The sequence below is a fragment of the Poromitra crassiceps genome (assembly GCF_964638095.1).
Source record: "Poromitra crassiceps genome assembly, chromosome: 22".
Taxonomy (NCBI): domain Eukaryota; kingdom Metazoa; phylum Chordata; class Actinopteri; order Beryciformes; family Melamphaidae; genus Poromitra; species Poromitra crassiceps.
The window spans coordinates 14,701,486-14,714,461 of NC_139647.1; the positions used below are offsets into that span (position 1 = coordinate 14,701,486).

The 12,976-nt window shown below is 42.4% G+C and overlaps 2 protein-coding genes across 2 annotated transcripts in view; both read right to left on the bottom strand.

Moving 5' to 3' along the window:
* Window positions 1-395, bottom strand: part of vps8 (VPS8 subunit of CORVET complex) — a 56,202-nt gene extending 55,807 nt beyond the window's left edge. Inside the window, exon 1 of the mRNA XM_083657952.1 lies at window positions 270-395. Within this exon, the coding sequence (XP_083514078.1) occupies window positions 270-341 (72 nt within the window). The 5' untranslated portion in view covers window positions 342-395. The remainder of the gene's footprint in view (window positions 1-269) is intronic.
* Window positions 396-1,380: 985 nt separating this feature from the next.
* LOC310796223 (equilibrative nucleoside transporter 1-like) overlaps window positions 1,381-12,976 on the bottom strand; it is a 31,760-nt gene continuing 20,164 nt past the window's right edge. Inside the window, exons 6-13 of the mRNA XM_083658369.1 lie at window positions 10,870-11,004; window positions 10,363-10,460; window positions 9,492-9,573; window positions 8,730-8,815; window positions 7,627-7,735; window positions 7,015-7,100; window positions 3,596-3,795; window positions 1,381-3,314 (exon numbers count right to left, since the gene is read on the bottom strand). Coding sequence (XP_083514495.1) covers window positions 3,203-3,314; window positions 3,596-3,795; window positions 7,015-7,100; window positions 7,627-7,735; window positions 8,730-8,815; window positions 9,492-9,573; window positions 10,363-10,460; window positions 10,870-11,004 — 908 coding nt within the window. The 3' untranslated portion in view covers window positions 1,381-3,202. The remainder of the gene's footprint in view (window positions 3,315-3,595; window positions 3,796-7,014; window positions 7,101-7,626; window positions 7,736-8,729; window positions 8,816-9,491; window positions 9,574-10,362; window positions 10,461-10,869; window positions 11,005-12,976) is intronic.

The following is a 12,976-nucleotide window of genomic DNA, read 5'->3' on the forward strand; positions in this document are numbered from 1 at the left end:
TAAAGTTGTGTGAACTGTCGCAGTTTTTAAAATGTAAACAGACTTAACTGGCTAGAGTCAGCCACTCAAGCCTCGCGCCACTTGGGCTCCATTGCCGTTGCCACCCAGTGACGTGGTTTGTTTACCAAAATGCTGCTCGGCTGATCCCTCGTATAGGCTGTTTTAAAACTACACCAAGGCCAAGGACCATGATAAGGGACCTAAATAATTGTACGTCTGCGCTTTAGCATTCACTCGAATAACGTTAGCTAACAAACGCAGTCTCTCACCGCGTCTATCTCCATTAGGTTGAGCTGGGAGGACGCAGACAGCAGGCTATGGGCGTCAGGAGACTCCGACATCTCTGTGTTTAGATTGGAAGATTATTGAGAAATAACACAATATGCGAAAACAACATCTCCAGCTCTCTCAATCTCTTCCTGGTTGGTTTCCAGTTTCCACTCCAGCGGAAGAGGACAGAACCTGTCACGTGACGTGCTTCTTCTTCTTCTTCTTCTTTGCGTTTTTTGGTAGATTGCAATCCAATTATTAAGGAGCATACCGCCACCTACTGTACCGGAGTATGCAATAGGGCTATGAGTGCAACAGCAGAATAAGATGAAATGCCTCCATGACAAACATTGCCTCTGACATGTCTGTGGGGGTGTAGCCTACACTGCAAAAACAGTTAGTCTACTTGTTTCCAATGGAGCCATGCTTGTGTAGCTAACAGAAAGGAAAATAACAATCTTATTTCCCCATATTTATTTAAATTTATTTCCAAAGTATGTTTTTCTGATTGTATGTATTTATTTTACTAAAATCCCTCACTTTGGTTATTATGAATGAATGAGTATCTCAGGTGCTGCTCTGTGATGTTGCGCTGTCTCTCTGGTGCCGCCCTGTTTCACACTATTTCCTCAGTCTGCACATGGCCTATTGATACCGTTCAAACTAACGTTGGTCCAAGTCTAAAATATTGACCTCATTGTAAGGATGTAGTGAGTTGATGCTACAGGTTTATTGTGTATCATTCATTGATTTTTCACAGAGTTTGACTGAGTAGAGGTGTGCATTTCCTTGTGGGTAGTCTACCTTGTGGGTGAAACCTGTTTTGCAGGAAATAAAAGAACCTCACCTGCAGTCGTGGTAATCATTGTGCACATGGATTGGACCGGCTACACTTGTTTCAAAAAATGTCTGAACTTGCATGTTCTGGTTGAGTAAAATGAACAATTAATGGCTTCACCTGTTCATCATATCCACATTCATTATCAATAATTACAGTATACCTGTACAGTACAGTATACACCCCCACCCACCCCTTCAACAGAGCGCAATGCGCACTGCCTTGCCACAAATTACCAGCAGGGGGAGACAGATTCTTACAAATACAGAGTTTATTTTCTTATCACTGGACACAGTTCATATAAGTAACATCTTGATGGTCCGTGTGATACTTCCATACCACCCACTATGCACACGCACACACAGGATGGAAAAACAGACCAAAGTTGTGCTTTCAAACAAACGGGCTGTTAGTATGCATACAGCTGGTATTACAAATAATATTGTATACAACAAATGAGACTTTTAAAAAAGCATTCAAATGCAAAACATAAAATAAAAAAATATAACACTGACAGGCACGTAGCATTTTTTTTTCCCATTCGTAAAAAACAACCAAAACTGACTCAGGAGGAGCCATGTGATGAATGGCAGATCTTGTACCAAAGCAGATAAAAACAAATTAAAAACTACTTCTGATACAAACCCCCCCCCCCCCCAAAGAACATGTTAAATGAGAAATGGCAGATTCAAGAGAGCAACAAATAAGGGAAAGATCTGAATGTCTCTAAATCTTCTCTTCGACTCACAGTTCAATAAGTGGCACACTTCAACGTCATTAATAGCTGCATATATTTTCTTTGTTTTTTTTGCCGTGTTTAAAATACATACTGATGCTAACAAAATATCTTGTGGGTCTGTCGGGAAGACGTGGATTGCAATAAGAAAACACATTTTTTTTCTCCTTGAAAAACTTTTGATTGAATTACCTCAGACATTCAATGAACTAAGTCAAAGCAAAGTAATACAGGAAGGACACTTCCGAGCGCACCCCGACATCGTCCAGGCTGCTCAAACTTAATCTAAAAATGACTTGAACAACAAACCAGGCAGCAACACTAACTAAGACAATAAGTAGACCTCATCTTCAGGATCCAGCCTTCCTTACGAAATCACAGATCTGACAGGAGGAAGCTTGGGAGCAGAAGCTTGACCCTGTTTTACCGAGCCAAGGTAAAACAGGAAGTACTACTTCCTGTTTTACCTTGACTCAGGTGTCTTGCATTCCATGACTACTGAAATAAAACAAGTCATATGGGTCACAGCCTCCCTTCAAAGTTCATAAAAAAGTGTTTATGCATTTGGCTTGATCGCATTTAAGAATTGCAGCGGGTCAAAACTGTTGATGTTTCATGTTTGATGTACAAACACGAAGCCTTGCTCACAGTTTTGCCCCGCCATCAAAAAAAAATAAAGCACCACAGAAGTGAAGTTTACAACTAGTCTAGCAGTTAATGTGGACCAGCGAGCATCACGCCAAGTCTGTATCCAACGGCCTCGGTTACAAAAAAATGTGATTTGACTTGATCCTACACACACCACCATTGATCATTTCAAAGAAAGTGATAAAAAGAAAAATGCATAACTTGGATAGTGATAGAACTCCGAACTTTTTATACATTTTGTACAAGGATAACTGGAAATAAATAAACAAAATCTAAAAAAACATTCTATAAATGAGGCTCCTGGAAATGCCTGGTGCAGAAGATACAGCCGGTTTGAGATGGTTGAAAAGGTTTCATGGCATCTGGGAAAATAAAAAAATAAAACACACAAGTACCTCCCCAAGGCATTTCCACCATCTTCTACATGGCAAGTGCTCTAAGTCCACTCCAACTAATATTTCATGTTTCATCTGTACTGCCTTTTGAGGCCTATTTTGGTTTTGATTCACTTGTTTGGAGGAAGACTGAGGTTGGGTTCTCTGGTCTGGATTGGGAGTGTTGTCACTCATGTTCTCCACTTTGTGTTTGCTGGGGGAAAAAAAGCTCTGCTAGTCCAAGTTGTTCAAAGGTTCTCCTTCTCAGGCCATTTAAAAAGTATTGGCGGGCGGGTTCTCTAGGTTCTAGTCTAGATCAATGTTCTACTGGGGGTTTTAGATCATGGCCCGGAAGGCGAACGAGAGCGCCGCGCCCAGCGCCAGCCCTAGCGACAGGAAGAAGGCCATGATGGCCCCCGCCGTCTCCGCCTCGTGCTGCGCCACCTTCCTGTACGGAGACACCAGAGGGACAAAAACTCATCAGGACAGTTTACCATGCGACACGATGTTTGTCATAAAGCCTAACACCGTAAAAAAACGCACCACAAAAAAGGTCACTGGCTGCAAAGCGCCCTAACCCTAACTCATTCATTGTACTGTTAAGCCCAATCATAAATACATGCTTCCACAGTTCATCTGCATGTAGCATAAAGACTAAACTAGCGTAAAGACTAAACTTAGCGTGGACATTTTCCTATGAGAGCGAGATCTTTTATGTTTAGTCCTTACTTTGGTCCGAAGCACATGCAGAGGCTGGCCAGGTATCCGTTGGAGAAGGAGAAGAGGATAATGAAGAGGATGTACCAGACGTCGTGGGCGAACAGCACGGGGAGGTAGTGACGAGGCTGGACGTTACACAGGATGAACAGAGGGATGAAGACCACCCGCAGACCCACCAGGACAGGCAGCCACCTGCTGTCCTTACCCGGCTGGACAGAGAGAGAGAGAGAACAAACACACACACACACACACACACACACACACACACACACGTTTGGTTTTCTTTTCTCCACATTTATTTATTTACTTTGGCAAATGCAGATTGAATAAATGCACCTCAACTATGGAGAGAGAATTCAGTGTTTAGAATCATTCTAAACGGTAGCTTTAAGCTGAAACTCGCAAAAAATCCTATCCGACCCCTCTCATGTACTAGATTCTCAGTACGAGTTACTGCAATCTGGCAGGAGATACAACAGAGTACCTCTGTGTAGGTATAATACATACAAACATTCATTTGTTCCTCAGTCAATCAAACTGATAAATGAAATTAATTAGTGATCAATGAGCACTTTATCATGGGTGTATGTGTAATGTTGTGGTGTAATGTTGTATGTTGTATTGTTAAACTGTAGGTATGTACTGTATGCAGCTGGCCCTTACTCTGAAACAAATGTCTCCCTAGGCAGACGAAATAAAGAAACTTTGAACCTGGAACAAGGTTATAATAATTTAGGATTTTTTCATTAGTTTTTATTGGGGGTTTGATCGTTTAGTTTAGTTTTTATTTTTTGAAAATGCTTAGTTTTAGTTTAGTTTTTATTAGTTTCAGTGTTAGTTTTAGTCTTTTTTTGCCCCTTTCCTCTTTTTTTTTGTAATATGGGGTGTTTGTCAGGGGTGAGATTCAAAAGGGCCATAAAATATGATAGATCTAGGAAAATAGATTTCATCTCCACTCAAAATATAGGCTTATTATGTATGAAATACTGTAAACTGACAAAGACTAAAACTAAGGACATTTTCTCTTCAATTTTATTTTATTTTAGTTAGTTTTGTAAACACACAATACCGTTTCAGTTAGTTATCGTTTTTTTGTAAAGCTTAGTTTTTATTTTTATTTCAGTTTATTTCATGTTTTTTTCAATTCTAGTTTTCGTTTTTTCGTTAGTTTTCGTTAACTATAATAACCTTGACCTGGGACCCAGTGCTGCAGGAACAGGGAAGAGCGCCTGACTGACCTAAAGACCTGGACTCATGTTCACACAGAGAGCATCTGAGTGGAACAGTAAAGCTCTTGATCAGCCTGATGATGCTTTGCTAAATAAGCTCACATGGACAAGGAGCAGCTGACCGACTGAACCCTAGATCACCATCACTGAGATGCTCTGTGGAGAAGCAGGTCCCAACGTTCTCAACTCCCAACTCAATTACCCCCATAATCCTCCTGTCCCAGCCTCGGACATTCCGGCGCGGAGCAGCCGGCGAGGTCAATAAACTGTACCCGCTTTGTGTGTACAGGGGGGAAGCAAAACATCTTCACTTAGCCAGTCTGACCCAGACGAATGGCCTCCAATCCATAGAATTCAATCAGTTGATCCAATTTGATTATTTCCCCTGGCACAGTGCCAAGTCATCCTATCTCTAGTAGTCTAGACGGGACCTCTTAATCTGGGAAGTACTGGCCCCCAGACGTGGAGTCACACCGAGGCCAACCGGGACCCTGGTCCCCCTAAAATAACATATGAAGGCTTGCTGCAGAATGGAAATTGGCCAGAAATGCAATCGCGAGATTTGGCTTGGTGCGACTACAAGGTACAATGCAGCTAGAGTGGTCACGGTAAACGATTCATATTGTAAGAAACTCTGAAGATCTTCAGTTCTACCAAGTTGACATGATTGTTCCATGCTTTCTCACCCCTCCAACACCATTTTCCTTCATCAGTCACTTAGTGTCTCACACACGCGCGCACACACACAAACACAGACACACACACACACACACACACACACACACACACACACACACACACACACACACACACACACACACACACACACACACACACCTTTCTCCAAAACAAAACCTCAGACCTCCCTAGTAACACATCTATCTAAACGCAAAATGCAGCCAACTGCTGCCATGAAAGTGTCAGGAGAGTGTGGACCATACATAGTTCCATATCTCAAGTGGACATCAACAGCAGATTCACACTAAATATTTTGATTGGGTGCTTTGAAATGGATTGAAAAAGACAGTGGGGCTTTTAAACACAAGTGTTGTTATTGGGCTGAATTGTTGATACAGCTGGCCAAGGACACAATGTTCAAGTCCTGGCGTCCACTGGTGTACATCGAATACATAGCTGTACATGATTTAGCCAAGCTACTGCGACTGAAAAGTGCATTTGAAAAGGATGGCCTGCGTGTGTCTGGTAGTGCTAAAAGTGTCTATCTGCCATCTCCATTCATCAAATTTATTAGGGATTACTATTTTATTGATATACAATCCTGTGGTATTTTGCAGGAGGAGAAAACATTTGAAGGTTGTAAATATTATTGTAGGATCCTCGCCAGCCAAGGAATCACTCCCCTAGTATAATTTGAGACATCTAGACGCTTAAGACAGGATTTGTGGTTTCGTTTCGCAAAAGCACAACTCGTAAAGGAGAGAACTTAATGCTCCTCTCACAAGCTGAAGTGTGCTGAAGCGTTTGAGTTGGGACTGTGTCCAACCCGTTCATCTGGCTCAGCGTCCAAAGAAGGAGAGCACTCTTCTCAGACCACTGCACACCTGTTCCCACATTTGATTTGTAGAGCCAGACCGATATACCGGTCCACCGATATTATCGGCCGATATGTTGGCCGATATTGCCGGCATTTTTTTATTTTGTATTTTTTAAGATACAGACCGCATGTTGTGTATATTTGATCTTTTTTCTTAACTCAAGTTATATTTTATATTCTATTTGTGTTTTTCTATTTCTAGTTATTTATAATTATTAAATTCCCAGTGAAGTTTACCGTTTCATTGCATCGATGTAACTTTGGACAATAAAGTTTATTGATAAGCTGTAAAATATCCTCCCTACATTACACATCTCAAGTCATATCTTTGTCAAGTGTTTGATATCTGAGGGATCATTGCAAAAAATTGTGTATTATAATGGGTATATATATAATATAAGAATATCGGCCGATATATCGATCAATTTTTTTTTACTCCCCAATATCGATATCGGCCTAAAAAATCCAGTATGGGTTGGGGCTCTATATTTGTATTCCAGCGTTTTATGGTGTTGCTACTGACCCACATACACACTAGTTCTTTGTATTCCAGTGTTATATGGTGTTGCTATATACGGTACTTAGTTATTAGTTATAGTTATATATAACTATATATTCCAGCGTTTTATGGTGTTGCTACTGACCCACATACAGACGGCCGTCAGGCTCCTGCCAGCCCAGTCCATCAGGTTGAAGAGGAGGAAACACGACACAGGGATGAAGTAGGTGTCTGTGGTGGGAAGTCAACAAACAAGTTGTTGTCAACAACAGCAAGACCCCTGTGCTCAAGGACATCAAGGTCAAATAAACACTCATTTCCATATTTTTATTTTACAGACTGGTTTCATGGTAATGAATTAAGTTTTGTCCTCAGACTTAAAAGTCCAACTCAATACAACCATGTTGTGTCTAGAAACAGAACAGAAAGCGAAAGCAATCCTATTTGTTCCCCTTTTTCCTTGGGATCTCAAGACATCAAACTTCTCTCTAACATTAGAAAAAGCTTAGTTCTCCTCACTCATTAAAGAGAACAAAAATGGTTGCTTCCAAAACAAGATGTTAGCCATTTAAACAAGACGTTAGCCATTTAAACGGAGGCGAAAAATGCACCAAACATCACATGTCAGTGAGGCGCATCACGCAAAATCACTTAATTTCCCGGCTAACTAGCTGACCTGGCTAGCTGGTGCAGCTTTGTAACTAGCTGACCTGGCTAGCTGGTGCAGCGTTGTAGCGCTGTGAGAACGCAGACTCACCCCAGGCTCCACCGTTTGCCACCGTCGACTTGACCTCGACCGTTACGGCCGGGAACGTTCCGATGGTGACGGTGAAGATGAAGCACACCGACAGGGCCATCACCCAGATCTGATCAGAGAGCGAGCACACAAAACCAATATCATTCATGTTCTTCTACTGAATCAATCTCTGTCATCAACTGTCACATGTGGCATGCGGGGAGGTCATGTGAATGGAGTTGGTCATCTTCGACTTGGGAGAAACACGCTTGAAATAGCGAATAGTGGGACAAGAGGAGATTGATATATTGGTGGGATGCATGGGATGTCATACAACATGACTACAGATGTTTCTGCTGCACTCGGTACTGGGCGGTTTTTCATTCACAAGGAAATGGCATTTTTGTGGAGTCATGCTTTGAATGAATGAATAAATTAATTTATTTGGTGATAAGATAAAAAGAACGAAGAGGTGGACAAGCACCAAATATCAAACATAAGTTAAGAACAAACATCACAGGAAATCACCGAGGATACAAACACAATAAAGCCCTAGGGCTTATTTCCATTGTGGTCCCCGTATGTAATTAAAAACAAATTGTTAATAACAAAACATAGAACACCAATTAAAACAGAAATACGGTGTAGCAGCAGTGTGTAAGGCGAGTGCAGTTCCATTAACTTGCATTAAAAGAAATTAATACAAGATAAAAATAAACATAGCATCAGGGGGGTGAACAAATCAGTAAAAAAAAAAAAAAAACTATTAAAACAATATAAAACTAATAAAATAATAAAACTAAAGTCTGGAGCAATCTCTTTAAGGGACGTATGGGACGTATTTCCGGTGGAAACAGGATGTTGGAATGGGACATAAGCAAGGAGGTTCTGTTCAAAAGTGGGCAGTTTGGACCAGAACAAACACAATGATTGCAGAACTCTGTGGAGTTGATGAAGGGATCCAGAGTGAAATATTCCAAATTGTCCAGGAATGATAACTAATAGGAAGTTGATGTAAAAATGCGAGAAAATATACCTACATTTTTTGGGGCTTTTATTATAAAATAGGTGCACGTTACGATGTGCAGAATTAGGCACCAAAGGTGAGAAAGGCACTTGTTTACCTGTTTAAAGATGTTTAACACCGACACTGTGGGCTTGGCCTCGTCTTCCGTGAGACTCACCACCGGCCGTTTCTCTGCCGCGCTCTCTGCAGAAACACAAACGCCTCCATATCATTTAGGATATAATAGATCATATTATAAATGACGCGACACACACTAACCCTAAATGACGCGACACACAGATGAGTTAAGACTGTGTCTGTGTGGGAGTGTGCACACTCACACACTCCAGAGACAATTCCCATTACTCACTCACTCACCACTAATTACCTCTATGCACTGGGTGCCGCCCACAGTCGAGTGGTCGTCACTCAAAACGCACTCACACACAGACACACACACACAGACACACACACACACGCACAAACACACACACACAGACACACACACACACACACACTCACACACACACAAACACACTCATACATACATACATACACACACACACACACAGTTGGCAGACGTTTCTCAGTGGTTTGGACTTTCATGGGCACTGTGTACTTAAGTGACCGCTCCACTGGCAGTAAGGGAGTCACAAAGCCCAAAAATAACCCAGACTACTATATGTCACTTTGTTTTGATCTCATAATATCATAACATGCAATATTTCCATTTTAAACTACCGTACTACGTGTGTCCTAAAATAAACTAAATTAAATGCTTCATTCATTACTGCTGAAGTTCATTATTAATCATGAAAACTGGAACCTCGATATACAATTTTATAACCGGATAATTGCTCAGGCCTGCCTGCATGTGTACCTTTTTGGAGTAAGTCCATCTTGTTTTCCTCGTCACTGGAGGGTCTGGATCCATTACTCTCCATGTAGTATTGGAAAAACTCCTGTTGACGACGACAACAACAACAACAACTATGAGCACATTCCAATGAGCCAGTAGGGAAGTAAAGACATGGGGAAGATGAGCTACTTCCCTCAAGCAATGCTATAAATGCCCTCGATATGTAGGTTTAAGATGAGGCTGTGAGGGGAAATCAATAGGGCTTCTACACACAATACAGTCAGTGATGAGGTTGTGAGGTCAGTGATGAGGTTTGTGAGGTCAGTGATGAGGTTTGTGAGGTCAGTGATGAGGTTTGTGAGGTCAGTGATGAGGTTTGTGAGGTCAGTGATGAGCTTGTGAGGTCATTGATGAGGTTTGTGAGGTCAGTGATGAGCTTGTGAGGTCATTGATGAGGTTGTGATGTCAGTAATGAGGTTGTGAGGGGCAATAGGGCTTCTACACACAATAAGACAAAATCAGCGTGACGTCACTTGCCACCCAGAGATGCGGAACCCCGCGGCAGTTAATAGTAGGAGAGTTGTGCCAAACAAACCATCATCCCATCGCTTATATTTTGACATTCTGAGTGAGAGCAGATTTTTAGCTCAAGAGTTTGATGTATAATTATATGCATGTCGTGTTAAAGTTGTGTGAACTGAGAGAAACAGAGTTAGCCGCCTAGAGTCAGACACTCAAGCCTCGCGCCACTTGGGCTCCATAGGGTTCCATTGCCGTTGCCACCAAGCGACGCGGTCTGTTTACCAAAATGCTGCTCGGCTGATCCCTCGTATACAGTCTGAGGACTTTGGGATGTAATTGGGGTGAAGGACAGGTGATGATGAAGCCTTACCATCTGGGGCAGCACGAGGTAGGCCATGATGGCCAGCAGGATGACAACACAAGCTGTGATGAAGTAACCGAAGGCACTGTCCTGCAGGGCCGACCCACCTAAGACAGAGAGGAGAGTCAGAAGAAGAATATTGTATATGCAGCCATGTCTGTCTGTGTGTGTGTGTGTGTGTGTGTGTGTGTGTGTGTGTGTGTGTGTGTGTGTGTGAGAGTGAGTGAGTGAGAGAGAGAGTGTGTGTGTGTGTGTCTGTGTGTGAGAGAGTGTGCGTGTGTGTGTGTGTGTTTTGTGTGTGTGTGTGTGTGTTTTGTGTGTGTGTCTGTGTGTGTGTGTGTGTGTGTTTTGTGTGTGTGTGTGTGTGTGTGTATGTATGTGTTTTGTGTGTGTGTCTGTGTGTGTCTGTGTGTATGTGTTTTGTGTGTGTGTCTGTCTGTGTGTGTGTGTGTGTGTGTGTGTGTGTGTGTGTGTGTGTGTGTGTGTGTGTGTGTGTGTGTGTGCGCAGAGACGTACTGGCCAGAGCACAGATCATGGAGAAGGCAGCAAAGGTACCGGCCAGGCCCTGTCCGCTCATGATGGGAGTGGTGTAGGAGGCAGGCAGCATCCCTGCCAGCCCAAACAGACTGCCCTGAAGAACTGCACCGAACGCTGGACAAACACATGGATATGTTATGCAGGCGTTATGACAATAAAGACACTTGTACATTGTAATACAGAAATAGAGACATCCCATAGAGACACTGGGGAGCGCGTCATCATTCAGAAACCACGCAAAAAACGGGGGAAAACAGAAACCCCCCCCTCCAATCCTGGCGTTGTCCTATGTCGCGTGCATGGTTGCGTATTGCACCAAAAGATCGTATATATGGAAGATGAACACTCCAATTTACTTCCTTGACAGCTAGATCCACATTTTTCTTCTCGCCAATTCTCAATGGCTTCCTTGTTTTGCTCAGGAGTACAAAAAACTGGCGATTTTTTACATTTGTTGTCTGCGCAGCCCCACCACACAACAGCTTTTAGCTATGTTTAATTCAAGGAAAATGACGCTGGTGTGTGGGAGTGAACGGAGCGATTTCCCCCGTGATGGGCGTGGCCTATTTCATGCAGTGTCTCTATGTCCACATTGGAAACACATTGTCCCACAGCAACAGAAAAACAGCGGTCTAGTGACAGAGGCAAATAAAAAGGTTTACTGCAGTCACAAACAAGGAGGGACAAAACACTGAGGCTTTTGTCAAACATCTGTGAGCAAGCTGACAACCATTAAATAAACATGACTTTCTTCAACAAACACTTTCCTTCAAGAGTGATGCCCACGACACCATGCTGACACATTTTAACGCAAATTAGTTTCCATACAAACTAAGGTTACGGTCAAAATATTTCTTATTTCAATTTAGCTTGACAAATCTTGTGAAACAGTGTGGCAGCGATCTTCAGTTGGTGCTCCTCCAGCCTCCCAGCCAAAGTAGTCTCTTAAAACAGAGGCATTGTAAAGGTGGTCAGATGCAGCCTGCCATCCCTTCAGGACCTGTACACCGCCAGGATGCTGAAGCGGTCTCGGAAAATCGTGGCCGATTTACGACATCGTAATACGAATACGATATGGAGCATTCGAAGATTGTAGACGAGATAGAGACTACAGCCAAAGGGCTTTCGGCTGCCACGCCAAAGAACTGAACTTTGTTACACCATAAGGAGCATTGCTTTAGAGAAATTAATCACATCTATTGTTTAGTAAGAGGTTACATTTGTTTAAGTTATGATATGATAAGATAAAGTATATTAAATTAAGTTTCTGTTGATCTTTGTTTAATCTGCCAAGGACCTGTCATGGCCCAGAACGCTGCATCTGTACTTATCCACTCAAACTCCCTACGGAAGAATGTGCACATATCAATATCAAAGCTTAGAGGTCACGAGGTCGTCCCCTCTAAAACAAACAGAATGGGCTGTTCCTCATCAGGGTCTGGGGGTCAGGACTGGCCCAACGGGGGTAAGCAGGCGGATGAGCTTATCCCTGCTGCTTTGCAACTTACTATAAATAAACAAATACAGTTAGACTGCAGTCTGTTCTAAAGCTCGGTATGGTACAAGGGTGTGTGTGTGTGTGTGTGTGTGTGTGTGTGTGTGTGTGTGTGTGTGTGTGTGTGCGTGTGCATAGGGGGATTTCAGGATCCACTCCAGAAAATGACGGCATGAAAGCAGAATAAAGTGTGTAAGATTATCTAGTTTTTATATTTTGAAAAAGGTTGTATCAACTGATTGCAATAATGTAAATGGTACACAAAGGCAAACCTAAGACAAAAGGTAACATTTATTCATGCTAAACTTGCACAAATAAAAGCCTTATTTAAAGTAATAAAAAAAAATATATATATACTCTTACATTAAAAAAAGGATTTTGGAATTTGAGAGTTGAGAATCGATTCAGAAACTATTCTTAAATGACTATTCTTTTGGACACCTCCCTATCAGCAAGACTCTGCCCCGCTGAAGTGTCACGGACACGGACACTGAGTCCCTACCAGCTCCAGTGGATCTGCTCTTTTAGAGGGAGGAGGAGCACAAACACTCTGCCGGCCGCTGACCATGAAGCAGCACGGACTTCAGACAG